The sequence below is a fragment of the Amyelois transitella genome, chromosome 22 (genome assembly GCF_032362555.1).
Source record: "Amyelois transitella isolate CPQ chromosome 22, ilAmyTran1.1, whole genome shotgun sequence".
Lineage (NCBI taxonomy): Eukaryota > Metazoa > Arthropoda > Insecta > Lepidoptera > Pyralidae > Amyelois > Amyelois transitella.
The window spans coordinates 7,589,038-7,611,339 of NC_083525.1; the positions used below are offsets into that span (position 1 = coordinate 7,589,038).

The following is a 22,302-nucleotide window of genomic DNA, read 5'->3' on the forward strand; positions in this document are numbered from 1 at the left end:
TAAAAAGAATTCTTAAGGCCCCGGCAAGGACAACGTAGGTACCTATTCACTAAGCACTGTGAATTTGTATATAGACCCGCAATATATATGTATATATATTAATATTATTTTTTTTAATGTTATTTTTCTACAATTTTTTCTTCATCACTGTTGGATATTTTATCCAATTAATTATAAATAATGGTAGCATATTCGTATGAACTATTACATTGTATGTATGTACTACATAATACTACAAAAATAATATTACAATACAGTTATGTACTATTCCATTTGTAATTACGATTCATATTTACCGTATTATACAATCAATTTGCTATGTTTACATTCCACATACAATCACAAATATCCTAATTTATGATTTGCTCACAAACTGTCTTAATAATAGTCAATCACGACTAAAGTTTTTTAAGTAGCGGTTAAGTAGTATTTTTCAGCGATATAAGCATTCTATATTATAAAAATATATGTGTAAGGTACGAGTATATCACAAAATTGCAAGGTAATAATTGACTCAAAGCCATCAATTCCATTCGAACAGAAAATTAATCTACTGTGATTCAATCACTGATTATGATATAAGCCTTAAACATTGCAGGACAAGTGCTGTTATTTTTATTTTATACATCGAGGGTACTTTTTTTAGCAAATAAATCTATTAGTTTATGAATTTGTCATTTGACTTCTTTTTGGTTAAAATGAAATTTAATAAGATATCTATATAATTCTGAAAAAATTCCGTTTTAAAGGGTTACTATCTAGAATTCGTGTATAAGATAGTCGCAGTTATCAGCTTAAAGACAAGCCAGTCTTCATAATAAGATAATTACATTAATCCCCTCTAAATTTATAATAAACAGTTATATATAATACATCCATTATAGGTTTAATTAAGTGCATTCATGATAATATTAAGATAATGGTTATTTTTACATATTCATGCACATCCATTTATTAATTGAAGCTAAATATATAACAAGAAGATTTATATAACAGCTGTTTGTTCAACATTTTTAACTCATAAAATATTCAAAGCTTTAGAAAGTATTGTGGCATCAGATAAGACATAATATATTATGCTGCATCTATTAATAATTGTTGTGACCTTTTTATACTTTAGTTAATGCAAAAACCGATCAAGCAAACAGGCTTACGAATGCCTTCTATACGATCAGTTTATACTACTTTATTTTTCATAATCAAACCGAGGCTCTGTCTACCCCTTAGGACATAATGACAAACATATACGTGTACCAAAAGTATCACGAAACTAAACCTTAAAATACTACTTCTTAATTATAAAGTCCTATGGAAGCATCTACAATGAACTCGTCCTTCTAAGATAAGTTTAATAAAACTTATGAAGGGTAAAATATATACGCGATAAGAAAACAGGATTTTAAAAGAGCTCTTTGTAACATTTAATCAAAATTGTCATAGAATCGACTTTTAGATTTCAATGTTGCTAGTTAAGCGAAAAAAGTAGTATTTAGTAGCATTAAAATATGTCTTTTCTATTTTTTTTTTAAATATCCCGCTAGATATTTACAAAACATAAATGTGCAACAGGATTAATCTACGTAAATAATATCAAATCAAATCACTTACTCAAATGCAATGTTTCTCCCAGTTTACAATTAATCTATATCTAAATTCTTGAATGCCTTTTCCATTTTTTCCCTTTTCTTGTCAGGCAAAGCCGCTATCCTCTGGGCCTCTTCAGCCTGGAAGTATGGCACCAAGGAGTGCAGGGTCTGCATACACCTCGCGTGCAATATCTGTGTGTCTGGTAGACTCCCGCCATAATCTGGCGGCAATGTGGATCTGGGTATGACAGTCTCGTAAAACTTCTCCAAGTCCTCCTCTTTGGCGTGGAATTTTATCTGGAAATATGGAACAATTTTTATATTATATATTTAATTACATTTTATCTGAAAATTATATTATAATTATAGGTATTTAAAAAAAATTATTAATTAAGAAAAAAACTTTATAATCACAGGGTTTAAAGATTGTGAAAGAAAGTAAGATAGTTTCTGATATTTCATTTTTAAATATGTAGGTAGGTACTATTGTACAGAGAGACTAGGTACCAAAGCAAAAACTATTCTACAAAAACTATATCAACACCGTATCGTATCAATTTGTCAAAAATATTGGCCTTAACTAAAAAGGTACTAATAAAAAATACATGACACTAATCACGTATACGTAACGTCCCACAATAATGAATTAAAAATTTTGGTTTTGATTTCACATCTTATCATATGTTATAATTAATTTATTGCTTTTTCAATTAAGGTGTTATTCGTTAACCGCAAACCAAAATGATTAAGCAATTTATCATGACCTCTCTCTCTCTCATCGCTGCGTGTCCCCGGTTGCACCCTCCACAGAAAGGTTTCGGGGCCCAGGGTCCGCCTTCCGACTTTTCTCTTATATTGACCTAACTATAATTATTTTTTTCTCTCAACAAAGTAAATCTATTCATACAAATTTGTAAATTTAGTTTTTGTATAGGTATCAAAACGAGAATAAATACCAACATCATCAAAGATAAGCTTATTCTATCTTTCTCCCATTAAAGATTTTATTTAACCTACCGTACATAGTTATAATATATACATATAATCACGTCTATATCCCCTACGGATCTACAGTCAAGTCTCGAAAAGACTGAAAGTCCACGTTCAATGATAGAATTAAGATTCAAATGGTATAGTGATAATAAATGGGATTAATAGTTAAGGATACCCAAATGATCAAATATATTTCAAAGGTAATCAATAAAGAAATAAAAATATTTTTTTTACCAAACGCTTTAAGTTTTGTCTTACCATGTCGAAGAATTTCTTCTCCATGAAAGGACGGATGACCATCATCAGCTTGTCAATGATCGGCTCCGTGTTCATCACGTGTATGGCCCTCATTTTCAGGGGCAGAGCCTCTTGGAGGTACTGGAAGAACTTGCGGATTGACCTGTAATTGACAAACATGGATGTATAGTACCGTATTAAACGTGTGGAGAACGTTAATTGAGAATTTCAAAAAAAGTAGAATTCTTTTCTATCATTCCTAATAATTAATATAAGAAATAAAAGAACTCTCTCTCATGTATTCAAACAGGGTTTCCAGTTCAAGTTACTTATAATAATTTAATCAATACACAAGAAATATATATAAATAATAGGTATTTAAAAACTTGAAATATACAAATACATAAAAGAAAAATTACCTTCGAAAGAGAAAATGTTAAATAGATAATAATATATGTATCCCCCCCTGAGAAGGTATTTTTAATGCACAAGGCATCCCTGAGCAAAATCTGAATCTGAATATCATCTATACTATACTAATATTATAAATCTGTTTGTCAAGTTTGCAAGTCAAGAACTACTGGTTCGAATTGAAAAATTATTTTTGCGTTGAGTAGACCATTTAACGAGGAAGGCTTTAGGCTATAAAACATCATGCTGCAACTATAATGAGTAAAGACATAATGGAATATGTGAAAAAAAAAACGGAAAAAAATATTCATCCTTGAGAGCTTCAATGATGCCCAAAATAACTATTCCACGCGGACGAAGTCGCGGGCACAGCTAGTAATTTCATAAAATTAACCAAGTAAGTGTATATATTAGCACAAATGCCAGCGCAATCACTGAGCCATGACACGATTTGACGTAAGCCAAGGGACAAGGGCGAGCAAACAGACATACACACAGCTTAATATCAAAGTTGATTTAAACCTGTTCTGTCACCTATAGCATAAAAAGATACGTAATTATTGTAGTCGCCATTATTACTTACTACAACGCGAGTAATCTTTGTATACTTAAATGAATGAGTGGCTTTTAGGAGGCAGTTACGATTAATTGCAATGTATTTTAAATAAACACCGCCATGGTAAGCGAATAAATGAACAAACGTAAAATATTTTTTTAAGGGGAGAAATACAAGGAAAAGATCATAATTAGTACAGCTATTGGTACAAAACAAAAATTGGAAGAGAAACCTGTTGTTTGGTTCAATAAAATGTTTACTAACTAGGTATACCAGTTTTCTAATCGGACGGAATCACATTCGACAAAGACGTAATAAATGTGCCATCAGCCTCATCAAAACTTAAATAGAAAAAATAAACTGAATTTTTCAAATACTCGTACAAGCGAAACTTGCACTTCACACTTTTTACCTTTGTTTCTCCTTTTGAAAGCTAAAAAAACAATTAAGTATATAAAGTAAATAATTCATCAACCAAAATTTGTACAAACATTTCTGAAACTGTTGGGTTTTATGACATAAGAATAATCTCTATCTAGCTTATAATCATATCCATTAGTCGCCATTTACGATATTCAACGGAAAGAACTGGAGTGGTCCTATTCTTTTTTATGTTGACCAGAAATCACACGGCACAAAAGTAAATCTTAATTCTAAATAGGTAGGTAGTTCAATTAATGTTATAGAATAAATTTAGTTTTGCAGGATACTACTGCATCCACTGAAAGAAATACTCTACCAAATGTTCATTACATTTGGTATTAAATACTAATCGTAAAAACAAAAAAAGAACAAGAAGAATGAAAGGGAAGTTTTGATATAGAGATGGTACAATAAAATATGGACATAAAATAAATAAAATGTATTTAACAAAATTTCAGACTAGCAGTTAATTTAACGCTGAAGTGAAACTCCGATATGTTGACCTTAATCCGAAGAAAGTCCCTTTAACAGGCGATAATAACTTTCCAGCGTTTATATAACATCACTAAGTAAATAGAAGTAATAAAAATATAACGAAACTATAAATTCTTACGAAATACGGTTATCTAACGCCAGCGTAATTTGTTTATTTTTACATAAGTAACTGGAAGAAATATTCATTTTTTAAACATCAAACCATCGTTGTTCGGCTTCGCCTTTTTTAAAGACTACATATGTATATCATCTTTACTAAAATACATAAAAATATTAGATGTCTAATTAACTGTGTAAGTTTTTATGATTGACATAATAAAATACTAGACATAAAATGTAACAAAAATCTTTTTAACCAGACAGAAGTTGGTCACACTTCTGTCTGGTTAAAAAGATTGTTTTTCACGTATTCTTGTAATTTTTTATTTATCACTTATTTATGGTAAACGAATCATAAAAAAAAAATTAGTTGAGCTTTCAAAATGAGAAACGTAGATGTATGAAAACTAATATGTAACGGTGAAGGAAAACATATTAAGGAAACCTGCACGTTCAGGAACCCTTGCAAAGGTTGCGGAGGTCAGACGGGAGTCATTCTATGTTAAAACCTGTTTTACCTTCTCCTGGATCATGGTCACAGACGGCGGAAGCATGGACGCAATCTTGACTACATCAGTCAGTTAGCCGTCTTATTTCAAATTCTTTATTTAAAAATATATTATTAATACGAGATAATTGAGTATTTAAAAATTAATAGTTGATCATACGATAAAATACATACGATAATCCACACCGCGCTAGATGGCCGAGTTTGACGCCCCGCATGTCAAACAGGAATATCACGCCGGGCTGGGGACCGCGTTGACTCAAACACGCATCTGGAACAGGAAGCATAAACTTCTAAATGGTAGTTTATGTTTTCGATGGCAACATTGGCTGAATTGTTAAAATTGCACTAGTTTTTGTTTTTACTACGCTTTTATTAGCTTGGGTTGTATGTATGTATGTATGTATGTAACGGAATCTTTGAGCTTAATTTTCACTGATTTCTAAACGTCTGATCAACTTGAAACTTTGCACACGTATCAAGGACCGATGACAATGCAATATTTTGATAAGAGTTTCTCATTATCCTTATTAAAACTGCCAGGATTAATAAATTCATTTTTAGATCCTTCGTATGAGAGTAAGAGAGACAGAGATAGCACCAGTGCCAGTAATCTCCATACAAGAAACCAAGAAGTTCTGACGCATAAGGAGTCCAAAAAGAGATGTAATATATTTCCATATAATGTTACTATTAACCTGAGGCTTTTTTATTTCATCGCATCGCTCTATTTAGAATTACCATTAGAAACAATAGTAGAATTAGTAGAATATTTTAAAACAATAAAAAATATATAAGTAATAAAAAAAAAGTAATAAATGAAAATTGAACAACTAAATTTACAACAATACAAGAATAAAGTTACTACCTACAGAACTTTGCGATATTTAATACGTATTTAACATATTAATGCGATTCTTGAATTAACATTATGTAACTTTTGCATATTTATAATAGCAACACTGTAATACTCGCTTGGAAAATGAGTGACAGTTTGTTTATTTATGTAAAATAAGTTTTGCAGTACTAACATTCCCCATCTAAATTTAGACACTAATTCATTTCTTTCTCTTGTCCACACTCGGTTCTGTTATATAATTGCAAAGTTCATAACTAAAAATAACCTAAATCTATAGTTCCCATTACAAATTTATTTATTTTTTTTAACTTCCGAAATCTCCCTATTAAGTATATCCCTTGTTTTGCACAACTTTTATACCTTACACACTCACTACACATTATAATCATTAACTTGTCTTCTCTTTTACTAACAATACCTACTTGTTGTGTTTGTCTTTTTGTGTTTGTACATTTGTTAACCTTCTCCTTTCAGATTGTATACCGTCCATTTTTGTAACTTCGTGTCTCTTCAAACCATGACATTGGCAGAATCACCGAAAGTCCGGTGGAAGCCATAATATAGAAAAGAAAGAAAGAAAGAAGTTTTGCAGTAAGTTTTGAATTCGATTCTAACACCTGTAAACTTTCTTTCTGTTTTTTTACCGGTGCCTGTGTATTTACCTATTTGCACTTTGTTTTGTGCTGATAACTTGTCGTTATTTGGAGTTTGGAATCTTCCGTTGAGTCGAGCTTTGTTCTTCCGGATATTCGTGTGATTTTATCATCTGAGATTGGACTCTGACTGTGTTCACTGTGTTGTGCAGATATTTTGAGATAGGACTCCTGTAAAAAGTACCTGATTATTTGAGATAGGAGTCCCAAGTTTGTGTTTGTTTTTGTGAAAGACAGATTTTACTACAAAATTGCCACGATGTCTTCAGATAAACATTGTTGCGTTCCTGGTTGTAAAGGCAGTGGAGGTATGTTTGAAATATTTTTGTTCCTGTATCAATCTGCCTCTTAATCTTGTGGTTTGATTCCTGGCAAGGCCACAATCGAAAATTGTTATGTTTGCTGGATAGTCAAAAATATTATTAACAGTGATTTATCACTATAAAATTCTTTTCAACTGGGTTTAACAATCATCATACATACATGCATACATATAATCACGTCTATATCCCTTGCGGGGTAGACAGAGCCAACAGTCTTATAAAGACTGATAGGCCACCTTCAGCTATTGGGCTTTAAGATAGAATTGAGATTCAAATAGTGACAGGTTGCTAGCCCATCGCCTAAAAAAGAATCATGATGATGAGAATATTATGAGATTTAATCCAATCAGGCCACATATAACTTTAAGAAAGTTAGTTGTGAAAACCTCCGGCGATGGGCGCATGGTTGCGAAAGTCATTTCTAGTAAGATAGTTATACAGCGTAGTAGAAGTAGTAGGAAGTTAACACTTCTACCAAAAAATAATTGTATAAAAAAACTAAAAAACTAGGCGTTTTATTGCTAATCAAACTAAAAAATAGAAAATAAATAATAGTTTAAAAAAAACTAAAAAACTACGCTTTATTGCTAATCAAACTAAAAAATAGAAAATAAAATTTAAAGACAAAGGAATTATAAAACAGTAGTAGCAAGTCGAACAATCGGTTATAGTCAATTACCTCCGATTAAAATTATAACAAAATTAAATTTATAAACAAAACAATTTAAATCAGAGTAAAAAGCGTGGGGTGCATTTTACTTCATTTTCATAACTCTCTTGTCATAAATATATGCTAATAGAATGATTTTAATATTTACTACATCAGGCACCCCACGCTTTTTACTCAGATTTAAATTGTTTTGTTTATAAATTTAATTTTGTTATAATTTTAATCGGAGGTAATTGACTATAACCGATTGTTCGACTTGCTACTACTGTTTTATAATTCCTTTGTCTTTAAATTTTATTTTCTATTTTTTAGTTTGATTAGCAATAAAGCGTAGTTTTTTAGTTTTTTTTAATTTATTCCTTGAACCGAAAGTCAGCAGACTGCCTCCGGGAAAGGCGTGATCATGGAGTAGGTAATCCTTCGTTATGTTATGGTGAATCTATGGATTACAGATTTAGGCACCACAAATTCTGCCATTATTGTCTATCCAATCAACTAGGGAAGTAAATACATTTTTTGTATGTTTGTAACGCGATAACTTTCGAGGTGTTGGTCTGATTTTAATGAAATTCAAAACGTGTGTATGATCTGGCAAGAGAATTTTTATATTTAAGATAATTAATTAATGATTTGTTTTTGAGAGAAATTGAAAGTGTTCGCAGTGACTATATAAACTCGCAGTGAACGACTAGTTGCATTATAATTTTAAAAACTAGGTATAATGCAAATTAATTCGACATACAAAAAATAAGGTAGTATTGGTGCTCCGAGTTCTTAATACTAATGTCGCATAGGTGTACCACCTACTTATGACATATCGTCTAACAGAATAAAGGTGGCATTCTCCTTAGCAACTAGTAAGAAGGTAAGGTAAGTAGTTTACAAGATAATAGGTAAAAAAAACTTGATTTTGTAGACTGCTATTTTAAATTTCTGGAATAAAATAGAAACTTTATTTGATTTTGATAAGTTATCTGTATCAGTAATATTTCACGTGTTATGTTAAGAATAAGATTTAAATAAATTAATCATGATAACCGGATCACCGTCCGGTGGCAACTACCATGGCGTTCACCACACCTAATAGGTACATTAGTTAGAATCATATTGGAATGTAACTTTTTTATTTTTGAACACATGACACATGAAATACCGGCAAGGTGAGTTACCGGTTTGAGTGTAAGATTTTGCGATGTATAGATAAAATAAGTCTTACGATTTCCATAAATTTTTAATGGAAATCAAATGTCATTCTTAATTTGAATAGCGTCAATGAAGGCGTTTAGAAAAAACAAATTATGTAGTTACTTTTATATTATGTCAAATTTATTATTCGATATGTAAATGAAACGTACTTTTGGCGGTAAATTGGTTGTCCGTCGGTCATTCGGAACTAAAAAAAAGAAGAGTTCTTAAAATTAACTTGGAAGTTGAGTTTTTAATTTTACATTTCAATCAATATTAAAGCATTGCAAGCAATATTAGATTGATAAATTTATCATACAATTACAAAAACAGACTAAATAAAAATAATTAAGGTAAGGATTCTAATGCGATCCTACAAAATACTTAGCGGTAAAAAAGGAAGGTTCTCATTCTTTTAATAATGCCATTGTTTATTGTTGCTGATAATTGATGGATAATCGCAATTCATCTTCAATGTTGTTTCATCGTCGTTATTTCAACCAACTAGCTTTTGCTCGGGGATACGCTCACTTGGGAATTTCAAGAAGAATAAAATAGCTTTCAGATCTTCAGATCTCTGTGCCAAATTTAGTCCAAAATTTTAGTGTTTTTTTATTATAATTTTAGAATTATTTAAGCATTCAGAAAACCCTCTTCCCAACATTTCGAGCAGAAACAAAATCCGCCTACTACTTTCCAAGATTGGCGCATACATACATACAGACTATAATATAATATGTAGTGATAGTGTTTTTGTATCTAAATATCTATAGTTTGCAACACAGCCGGCAACGGAACCTCACCTTAACACACACGATCGATAAATAACGGTTACCGGGTCACAACATTACTATGACCACGTTATAACTGCAGAGGCGACGATATCCACTTAGTTATGTAATTCATAGCGTGGGCAGTTTGCACAACTGCCATATTGGAATCTTCTTTTGCCTAGACTAGACTTTGGACACAAATATTTGCTCATTTTATGTGTGAATGTGTCTTCCTGGGTACCGGTAAGTACCGGTCACATTCAACCCGGATCGGATCCCGGGTTGCGCCTTTGATTGGATGTCCTGGGTTAAAGTCAGGATTTTACATGAAGCGACTCACGACTCACCTGCGCAACCGCAGCATTCCTACAAATACTACAATCTATACTAATATTATAAAGAGATTGAAAATTAAAAGCTGAAGAGTTTGTTTGTTTGTTTGAACGCGCTAATCTCAGGAACTACTGATTCGAATTGCAAAAATCTTTTTGTGTTGAAAAGATCATTTATTGAGGAAGGCTTTAGGCTATAAAACATCACGCTGCAACTATTAGGAGCGAAGTAATAATGGAAAATGTGAAAAAAACGGGGAAATCTTCATCCCAAAATTATTCACCCTTGAGGGCTTCAATAATGCCCAAAATAACTATTCCAAGCGGACTGAGTCGCGGGCACAGCTAGTAATTATATATACACACACATATATTATACCTTACGGGGTAGGAATGATCTTTAAAAAACTGAAAGACCCCGTTCAGCTTATGAGTTAACGAAAAAATTCAGATTCAAATAGTGACAGATTGCTAGCGGACATCGCCTCAAAGATTCTCAAGTTTAGAAGCATTTCCCTTGATTGATTTGTAAAATCTGTACGAGAAGAAAAGCGGCCGGCACACAACGCACTTATTAACATAATAAATATAAATGACAGGTAAGTTGAGATACAATGATTGTAATTTTCCAACCCAGTAAACCGGTTAAGTGCGTCATCAATGGATCGCATATAGTAGTAGGTAATGAACAAAAAACATTGCGTATGACCTTCCATGTAAATATTTATGATAAAATTGAATATAAATGTGCACAGACACGTCATCAAAATTATGAAGAAAAAATACCTTATAAAATGTATTTTTTTTTAATCGATTTTACACTGCCTAGTGTAAAATCTACTGCAGCTGAATGTGGTCGTTCAGTCAAGACTGTCGACTCTGTCTATCCCGTATATCCCTTGCGAGATAGACAGAGCCAACAGTCTTAAAAATACTGATAGACCACGCTCAACTGTTTAGCTTAACCCTTTCCACGCCAAGAGTTTTCGTCAAAAACGTTCACCACACGCCACGGCAATAAACGTGGTTGATTTACTAGTGTTGACAATATTGAGTATCGATATTATTAATTTGTATTAAATAAATCATTATAAAACAGTTTTTAAGTTCATGGGTTTTATTTTATTATTGTTGCTCCTTGAAACATTTTAAAATGTATTGAAATCTCAGTGGCGTATTAATACAGCGAAAAAACGCACAAGTAATCATGATAATTAATTGCATCACTACGTGTCTGATAAATCAGACAGTGGCGTACGCTTAATATGAATTTTTAACGAGTGTTAGTGATGTGTCAACTTCCGGTCATAAACTTCGATACCTTACGAAAGATATACATTTAACTTATTGATTTAATTAATTAAATGATGGAGACAATTATTATTTTACTAATATTGATGATCGTATTATTATTATTTAAAAATCCTTCAATCAGGTTATTTTTATTTTAAAGACAAAAACCGATTGAATGTTGTAAAAATTTTACCTACCCTACATGACTAACTTGAATCATCTGAAAGTGTAATTTTTCGTTTCGTCGTCTCAATTTTGTTTTACTTACAATTGCCATGGCTAAAAGGTAAATCCTAATCAACTCCTTTGCAGTGGTCATATTTCAATAAATATTAATTTGCAATTATAATAAATCTACACAGCAACGCAGAGATGATAACCCAGAAAATAACATGACAGGGTACTTCCATAATTTATCGATACCTCCTACCCTCATTGTACAGCACGAAATAAATAGTTCTAGAAACATCTAACGCCTCTGACGTCACTTCCGCGTCTTATATATCAGTCGTTGGCGTACGAGACAGATGCATGATCGTGTCGCTATAGTGTTGTGACATACCATGCAATTTACTGAGTTCGATGCAAAACATCATTTGAAAATAAATGCATTTTCTGTGCTAAAACTTGGTAAAATTACGACACACTAAAAAGTTTTATGGCCAAAACAAAAACCTGTAATATTTTTAATTTCTTAAACGTTTCTTTTGAGAGTTCCAGATTTCTGGTTTAAGTAGTAACATTGTAATGTAACATCACTAATGTCTGATATATAAGACATTGGCGCTGAGGGTTCAAATAAAAAAAAAGTCAGAATCTCTGATAAACATGGTTTTGTTTTTGATAATTTATTATTCAAATAACATTATAATAAATCGTGAAATTGTTATTTTTGATTAACTAAAGTATGAACTGTCTAAAAATGTTATGCATATGTCGTCAGGTACTATAAAGATAAGAAAAAATACAGCTAAATTGGTAAGATTTATTTGACTGATATATCAGACTTTGGCGGCGAGGGCACGAAACTTAAACGTCTGATATATCAGACTTTGGCGCTGAAAAGGTTAATGGTAGAATTGAGATTCGATTAGTGACAGGTTGCTAGCCTGTCGCCTAAAAGAAGAATCCCAAGATTATAAGCCCATCCCTCATTCGCCTTTTACGACATCCACCGGGAAAGAGATGGATTGATCCTATTCTTTTATCTTTTGGTGCCACACGGCACACAATTTATAATAACTAAACATAAAAACAACATACCTACATAGTTTAGCTAGTAATACTAACCAAGTATTTCGCAAAACCGGTATCCCATCCAAATGAACTTGTCATGGAAACAAGTCATGATGTCATGGAAACAACTTCGAATTTTCTACGTATTTATTATCTAATTAGATAGTACTTATAACCTTAGTGTATAACTACTAGTTCTTTTACGGGTCAGACCGAATAAAAAATATAAAGAAAAATTCCTCACCTGGTGCACCTCTAGGCCTACCCTTTACCACGCAAAAAAAAATTACGTAGTAATACGAAAATATATGTACATGTATATAATATATTAGAGGTCGCCCGCGACTTCGTCCGCATGGAAACCCTATGAATCCCGCGGGAACTCCGGGATAAAAAACAGCCTATATGTTATTCTGGGTCTTCAGCTACCTACATACCAAATATCATCTTAATCGGTTCAGTAGTTTTTGCGTGAAAGAGTAACAAACATCCATACTGACATCCTGACATACTCACAAACTTTCGCATTTATAATATTAGTAGTATTCATTCATTCATTCGATTTTAAAAACAGGGAATCGACCGCATATACTTCCAAACCTTTTACACAGCACATAAATAAATAAATTCTTAAATTCTTTATTGTCTTGAAAAAAAAAAAAAATTACATTTTTAGAACCAAGGTTGGGCCTTTCTTTTAAGTTATATAAACCTGTGTTAGAAAGACCCGCTCTTAAATAATTAAATATATGTTATTTGCAGACAATGTGCAATCACAGGTTTTAGTGCTTAAAAACAATAAAAATAACAGGAACAAACATGCAAATAACAGAAAGCAATTATACAATTTAAACTAAACATTATGGGGTGGAATTTAGTTAATTCTAGATAAAAGTGATTCGACTTCTTCATATGTTTGGGATTTCAGCCAGTTGTTTATAAGTATTTTACAATTACGGCTAGTTAGATGGTATATATTTAACTCTCTATTTAACTGGTTATATAGATGTGAAGATAAGTGTAAAAATTGTCTTTTGGCAAAAGCGGTTTTGAATACATATATTGGGGCTACCACATGCTTCCTACGCTTTAACAAGAGTCTGGGGTCGAAAGACAGTGACTTATGAAGTTTTAGTACTGTGTTCAATATGAATAGTTTTCTTACGGTCAAAACGTCGCTCAGTGTGTACAGGGTCTCTGTAGGAAAACGATAAGGTTTAAAATGAATAACCTTTAGCAGAGCTCGTTGTGCCCTTTCTAGGTCTAAGTATTTGGTTCTGTTTGCGCCACCCCAAATCGGAATACAGTACCCGAGAACAGACTGGACCAGAGATATGTATATTTGTTTCAATAATGCTTTATTGGCGATATGTCTTAAGGTCTTAAAAGTCCATGTTAATTTTCTTATTCGGCTCATAAGTAATTCCAGGTGTGAGTGCCAGGATAAGCGTTGGTCTAACATGACGCCGAGGTATTTTACAGTTTTTTCCTTTGTGATAGCTGGACAATCACAGGGCAAGTTGGAAATGTAATTGCAGTTATGTATTTTTATTTCAAAGTCTTCTGCTGGTTGAGTAGAGGTATATTTAGTGAAGCACATATAATTTGTCTTACTTTTATTCAAAGTGAGTAAATTTGAGTTAAGCCAATTCGACACCCTGATGAGACCCTCTTCCACCGAATGCCGTACCCTTTCCCACGTATCTCCAACAAAGACCAGTACGGTATCGTCTGCATAGGATACTATTTTAACAAAACATAAATTGAAATATTGTGATAATTAATATAATGTACACGAAGGTACCGTCAACAGTATATCAACCTACCCGAATGCATTGGAAATTCGGCTATATATTACCGCTTTATAGAGTTGCATGCAGGATAACTTGATATGCGGTTGACCGTACAGAACGGACGATTTCAGTAGGTAAAAGGTGGACTTGTCTGGACATTATTAAAATGCGGAATAAGGAAATCATTTGCGGAAGTAAAACAGACTTTCGTCTTTAGAGAACGGAAGAAAACTATCTTATACATACGTATAGTCACGTCTATATCTCTTACGGCGTAGATAGAACAGAACAACCTCAAAAAAGCTGTTTGGCTTAAAGATGGAATTGAGATTCAAGTAATAACAGTTGCTAGCCCATCGCCTAAAAGAAGAATACCAAGTTTGTTGCAAGTTGTCACTATTTGAATCTCAATTCTATCATTAAGCCAAACAGCCGAACGTGGCCATTCAGTCTTTTCAAGACTGTTGGCCCTGTCAACCCCGCAAGGGATATATACGTGATTATACGTATGTATGTATATGGATGTAAGCGGAGACCACCAGCAACAAAAATTCTGGATTGGGTGAGTCAGGTTTTCACATGAAGCGACTCCCGCCCTTTGCAGGGGAAGGGAACCTATTTTATTTAAATATGAGGTTCGTACCTTAAGAGCAGTTAGCAATAAAATTTAAAGTCATCATAGGTGGACCCCAGATGGACCCTGTGAGCCTAAAAAGGGACGCAACAAAAAACGCAACTCAGGACATAATTTTTAGTGCAAAACGTATATATACATTGTGGAAAAAAAGAGGGAAATATTTAATAGTTGAGATGTGGTGCTGGAGTTGAATGGAGAAAATAAATTGGATGGAAAAATCAATCAAAAGTTTAAATTAATGAATAAAAATCACAAACGAAGAAGTGTTATTCAGCGTTAGAGAAGTAAGAAAAGAACAATTTTAAAAACGATAGAAAAAAGGAGAGGGAACATGATATTTTTTAAAGGAAAAATTAATGGAAAGAGAGAATAAGGAAGACCAAGAATAAAATATTTTAATCAATTAAAAAGCAAAAAGTAAACGTTACAACATACCAACATACAAAAAAATTACAGAGAAAAGAGATGAATGGAGTAAACTCCATTTAACTCCACCGACAAGAGTTAGCTCTAAAATTTAAAAAGAAGACATAGTTCCCACACTTTTTTATAAACTTACAAATATTTTACAAACTTTTGATTGACGTCTAGTGACATAAAAAAAAATAAACATGGCCTTTTTACTACAATTCGCCTTGAACTAACGTTGGGCAATAATTTCGCAAATTAAAACGTATACTTTTGTACATACATACAAATAAAGTTATTTGTCTGTTGTTTCTATCGTCACAACATAATGTTACACGTGTTCTTGTCAATGTTAAATATGGTATAGTCTGCAGCAGAATTTAGACGAAGAGCAATATAATACAATAGAATAAGATTTACATCCAAAATATTTAATTTTATTTTTCAATAATCGAGGTGAGAAATTATTAGGTTTCTGTGGCTAATTCAATAAAAACTTCAAGCATTATTTGAAACAAAATCGACCAAGATATATGAGATAACTAGTTGTTACCCGCGACTTTATCCACGTGAACAAAAACAACTTAAAGGGCCTTACAAGACTTACTTGTAATATTTTGATAAGATTACGAAAACTCTCTATAAAATTAAACTTATTTTTAAAATGCGTTAATTAGTTTTTTCGTGAAAGTGTAACACACATTCGCATACCCTTAGAAACTAACACATTTATATTAAAAGTAGGAATATTCAAAAAAGAAATATTAACCTTTCTACTCAAATCAAACGAACTGGTTGTAGCATTACTTAATCATGCCGTTCCCTATCACTCAATTTCACTGGTATAGATTGAAAGGTCACTTTATTTATAAATGCGCTCACTAAAATTATAATGTAACAAATAGGACGTCATACATTTTCATACACAAGACTAGACCTATGTGGAGCCGAAGGGATTTCGGAGTATCGATATCGATAATTAGGTCGTCGATAATTAAAGCGTCGGTGGTCGAATCGGTAAGGTTCCCGGTTTAAATGCGTGATGCGCAGAAAGGCACAGGTTCAAATCCCACCTGGGCCATGTGTCACCAATGACTATTCAAACTAATATACATAACTTGGAAAATAGTTGCCTTTATGCGCGTCACGAACACCTTACCGTTCTCGCCACCTTACGCTCTCATCATATTCGCAGTCGATATTATATTCAACGTCTATCGATATGGAATACCATCGCCATTTTTTACCATTTAAACTATCGATATTGTTCTTCTGTCAAGTAACATCACTAAAGTACAACGGTTACGGTCGGGCGGTCATTAAATGCCCTGTCTGCGATGTAAAAGGTCAATGGTTCGAATCCTGCCGACCTCACTTGGGTAAGTTCTACAATCTGACTCAATGACGCGATCTTTTGCCTACGGATTCGCAAGCGTGTCTTTGGCCCATTAAGTGCCTGAAATCCGTAAGCCTACAGCATTATTGATTATACTGTGCTTACAGAGTCTAGACTACAGTTACCAGATTGCTACGAATATCCCAAATGGCATATCATTACAACTTAGGGTGATGTGTAAATGAAACATAACTTTTGTGCAAAGAGAACCGCCTGCAATCGATATCCCCCTTTTTTCAAGTCGGTTAAATATCAAAAACCTAATGTAAAATACACTTCCCTGAATACCGCATCAAAATCGGCGCGAAACGCGAGTTGATCGCGGATAAATATACAACACAGGTAAATAAATACAGGTCAAACTGTGAACCTTTTTTTAAGGGGGTTAATATCGGTGACGACCGGGTTTAGACACTTTAAAAAAAATTCCACATACATATTTTATATCCTTATAAAAATGTATAAAGTGCAATCGGTAAACAATTACTTTAAAAAGACAATGAAATAAAGCCTTAAAAATAGTGGAGCGTCAACATCTTCGCAATCGATACAATATACAATCGATATAGGCATTCGTTAACAATCGAATTCTTAACACGGCCAGCGGTTCATTCAATCGAAAATCAAAGGTTGCAGGCATTGTTTATTTATCGGTAAAACATACGTATATGTACTATAAAAAGGTCATATTATTTCCGGGGTAGAACGGGATTATTATACTTAGTGTTTTTGTTACGATTATTAAAAACCACGTCCATATTTTTAATCGTATCAATCGATATTTATATCAAAAATAATGGCCTTCTTCTTCCTCCTGGCTTAAGTCTCACTACGCTGGAGAGGAGCCTGGGGTATGCCTTTGACCATGAATCATAGGTTGGACGAGATTCAGATCCCAGGTTCTGTTACGGTGAGGGAAAACATTCTGAGGAAACATTAAGGCAACTGGATGAGTTATCATGATCCAATATGAGTTCGGTTCCCCTGCAAAGGTTGCGGAAGTCAGATAGGAGTCGCTTCATGTACACCTGATTCCACCTAATCCAGGATCATAGTCATAAAGGCTAGCTCCTCTCCAAAAAGGTGAGTAAGAATAGCCTTCATTTAATAAAGACTTGAGTGATGATGGATGATACTGCAGAATATAATGCATGTACCTAATGCAAATATTACAAGCGAGTTGACAATGCGACCTTGCCCTTATGACTTGGAGCCCTTACTACGAGTTTTGATACAACTTTCGTAAGCAGTTGCGTGCAGATAGCGCTAAGTACACCTTTATGTGTCTTAAAATTTAATTGAATCCATAATTTCAAAAATTCATCCCTCAGTCCAACTGAGCAAATTATACTCAGTTAATAAATATTTACGGGACAAATTACACTGATTGAGTTAGCCTCGAAGTAAGTTCGAGACTTGTGTTACGAGATACTAACTCAACGATACTATATTTTATAATAAATACTTATTATAAATAAATTAAATTATTTCATTAGGAACAGTTATGTTTCGTACGCTTTTGATGTTTAGGTCAGATATAGAATAAAATACTAAAGACTAAAGTAAGTTTTGGAGTCTTTAACTTAGCAAAACTGAACGCCTGTGAATGCAATTGGTCTCAGGAAGATAAGGGAGATGGTGTCCTCAGCAATAGTCCACTTCTTAATATGATAAGGTGATAATGAATATCCACCTTTAACACAAAAACGGGTCACGACTTGACGACCCTTGACTTAAATAAGAAGAAAAAAACAAAAGTAAATAAATTAAATATAAGTACTGAATCATAAATATTTTTGTACCTAATTTATCGTTTTTAACTAAACCGTTGCTATCCAAAAAAAAAGTTTTTGAAAATAATTTATGAATTTAACAACCAAATTAAGCAATATTAAAATTTATAGAAATTTTTGACAGCACGTGATATGTTAATACATATTTTGTATAATAATTTATTCAAATGAGAATCTTTTAATAATTTATTATTAATATTTAAAATTTTGTCGGTGTTCTTTGGGTTCGGTAAATTATACATAATATCCAAACTAATAAATAAGTATCATTCCATAATCTACATTCCACATTCATGGTGAGAATTATCAGACCCTAATTTCTAAATAGCTATTGACATAATATTAAAGCAATTACTGTGCCTATAAAACTTTAAGGATTATCTATACTTATATTATAAAGCTGAAGATTTTGTTTGTTTGTTTGAACGCGCTAATCTCAGGAACTACTGGTGCGAATTGAAAAATTCTTTTTGCGTTGAATAAACCATTTATCGAGGAAGCCTTTAGGCTATATATAACATCACGCTGCAAATATAAGGAGCAAAAAAATAATGGAAAATGTGGAAAAAACGGGGAAAATTCTCCATCAATTGGGGCTTCAATGATGCCCAAAATAACTATTACGCGCGAAGGAAGTCGCGGGCACAGCTAGTATATTATAAGGAGAGTATCAAGAGCCCGGTTTTGTAATTTTTAAATTTACCGTTTCCCGGTCAATATTGAATTTTTTTTTGGCTTGTAAGAATACCAATAATCCATGGTGATCAAATATTGGAAAAATTTATGTTATTTATACATATTTTGATTTGCAACTAAGGCCCGAAGGTGCGGCCCGACACGTACATAGTCGCTTTAATATAATAATTATTAGCATATATGTAGATTTGTATGCATAGGTAATTATTGCAATAACGATATTGACAGCTTAAATTAAGTACACTTTAATTACACAAAACATATAATTTTTAACATACATACATATGGTCACGTCTATATCTCTTGCGGGGTAGACAGAGCCCATAGTCTTGAAAAGACTGAATGGCCACGTTCAGCTATTTGGCTTAATGATAGAATTGAGATTCAAAAAGTGACAGGTTGCTAGCGCATCGCCTAAAAAAGAATTCCAAGTGTGTAAGCCTATCCCTTAGTCACCTTTTACGACATCTATGGGAAAGAGATGGAGTGGTCCTATTCTTTTTTGTATTGGTGCCGGGAACCACACGGTACCAATACAAAAAAAATGCTAACCCAAACCTAATATGCCAAAATCTCTAGACAAGACCCCACGATTTGGCCTGTACGTTGATACATACATACATACATAAAATCACGCCTTTTTCCCGGAGGGGAAGGTAGAGACTACATATTTCCACTTGCCACGATCTCTGCATACTTCCTTCGTTTCATCCACATTCATAACTCTCTTCATGCAAACTCGGCGGTTTCTGGTACTCTTGAAAAAGGCAAAGGGTCAGGCCCTTTGCCAGGACGACCTTAATTAGATCATATTGATATTTCACTTAATCAATTTCCTAAACTAACTAGTCACGTTAAATTTACTTTGACGTCGTACGCAGTAACTTACGAAGTAGGCACATTGAAATTTCAGAGTGGCAACGCTGTAACAATACATCGTTATAGTTGACCAATGTTTAGAGTTTACATTTAAACTCTATTAGCGATACGTATGGTAACGGTAAGTAAAATAACGATCTGAAATAAGCACCTAAACTGGAACAATAGAGCCCTAAATGTTACTTTTTTAAGGCGCGCTTTTTGCTTGTGTGGTCTCTTATATGTCGTTGAAACTATTAAGATTTGACGTCACGAGAATTGTATCTTTTCGTTGAGAGTATTTTTTTTTTTCACTAACTCTTTATAATTAATCTCTTTCATATGGATTCCGTAAAAGGCGACTAAGGGATAGGCTCATAAACTTAAGATTCTTCATTTAGACGATGCGCTAGCAACATGTCGCCAAACAGCTGAACATAGCCTATCAGCCCTTGAAAAGTCTTCCTCAAAATGAAATATCATTGTTGTAAGTGGCAATGACAAAATATATATAAAATTTATACATAGGTGCAAAAACGTAAAGGTCAAGTTGGATAAGTACAAGTAGCTTCACAAACTGGTTTTGCTTTTTATAAAGGTACGTCAAATGAGAATCAAGATTTATCTCATAAATATTTTTTTTGGTGATTAGCTTTTCTGATAAATATGTTTTCACAGAAGGACATTAAGCATGTTAAGCAAAATTGAAAGGGAAATTTAATTCAGTATTTTTGGAATTTTTTTCTCATTATAAAATAAGTATATATTTATTTAAGGACAAAAGAGACATATTGAGTAAACCCCAAAGTAAACCGAAGACTTGTGTCGTTATAATTAAAATATATTTATAGGGAACTTCATAGTGAAGTATTGATGAGTTTAAAAGATAAAACAAACTTACCGACAGCCATGAATAGCATTCTGCAGCCAAGTTCAAAGTGGTATTTAGAGGGCTCCGTGTACCGAAGCCGGTGGAATATGATATCGTAGCCCTCACACGACTTGCCAGGTAGTATTGAAAACTCTCTGTAAATACACAATCATTTATTATTATACCAGCAAAAATACTGAAATCTACTGAGTCAAAAGAGACTCAGATAATCAGTATAATAATTTTAAAACATTTCCACAGACTCTATTTTGTCCTTTTATTTATTGAATTAAAAAATAATATACAGTAACTATTTACACACTGTTAGTGTGTATACTTTTAAAAAAAAGGATGCCAAGATCACTGTGCATAAATACATTTAAAAAAATATTGATTGACCCTGAAATTTTTCAATCAGTTTTTAATTGTTTTTAAGTAGGTGGTAGGTGATTATACAAGCTTTAACGTATTGGCATTGAATGTTTCTACAGGGTTCTATTTTATTTTTCAACTAACTATATGAGACATATGTAGTAGAGATTGTGTAATAATGCATTTTGTATTTTTCTTATCTGTATAAAAATTATCACTGTATTTATTTATTTTTAAGTCCATAAATAACAACAGGGAATCAATAAAATAAGCGTGCCAAAAATACTTACAAGGCTTCAGCCATAGGCTTCATTTCATCCGAATAAACAGCGCGATTGTCGAAAAAATCTGGAGTATTCTTCCGACAGTAATAATATTTCTCTATACAAGTCTTAACTTTCGGAACGTCCCCGTCGCAGGCATTATAAAATAATAACAATTGCTTATCAGTTATATCCTTAGGGATGTATTTGGTTTTATCAGCCTTTTGAGTCCATTCCTTCAAACTGTTGAAATCCTCCTGTGAAAAAAAATCCAAGGAGGCCACGGCTGCATCATAATTGTATTCCAACTCCACTGGCATTATAAAAACGGAAATTATCGCAGTTTTGCCGTAATAAAATACGAAAATTTATGTAAAGCAAACACACCCAGCCACTCACTATTACAATATTTTGACAACTAAATTGAAAAACAAAATGAGACAGAAGAAATATTCACAACGCATGTGTTGCCATTTGAAATTTAAGATCTATTTGGTAGTTTATATTTCAAAAAATCTCGTATGGATATACTCAAAAAAAGTTTATTCTTTTTTTATATATATAATTTCCATAACCATCGCGA

At 32.8% G+C, this 22,302-nt stretch overlaps 1 protein-coding gene across 1 annotated transcript; it reads right to left on the bottom strand.

The window, feature by feature from the left end:
* Positions 1-736: 736 nt before the first annotated feature.
* LOC106130038 (alpha-tocopherol transfer protein-like) lies at positions 737-22,126 on the bottom strand. Its single transcript, XM_013328794.2, has 5 exons — positions 21,747-22,126; positions 21,115-21,239; positions 5,483-5,579; positions 2,838-2,979; positions 737-1,883 (listed from the first exon to the last, which is right to left on the bottom strand). The coding sequence occupies exons 1-5, from the start codon at positions 22,037-22,039 to the stop codon at positions 1,638-1,640; spliced, it is 903 nt and encodes a 300-aa protein (XP_013184248.2). The 5' UTR covers positions 22,040-22,126; the 3' UTR covers positions 737-1,637.
* Between the last annotated feature and the right edge of the window lie 176 nt (positions 22,127-22,302).

Excerpts from the sequence above, each read along its gene's own strand:
- LOC106130038 (XM_013328794.2), bottom strand. The coding sequence starts at position 22,039 with ATGCCAGTGGAGTTGGAATACAATTATGATGCAGCCGTGGCCTCCTTG. Across the intron at positions 21,240-21,746 it reads AAGCCTATGGCTGAAGCCTT|AGAGTTTTCAATACTACCTG; the intron begins GTAAGTATTTTT and ends GTGTATTTACAG. Across the intron at positions 5,580-21,114 it reads AATGCTATTCATGGCTGTCG|ATGCGTGTTTGAGTCAACGC; the intron begins GTAAGTTTGTTT and ends TTCCTGTTCCAG.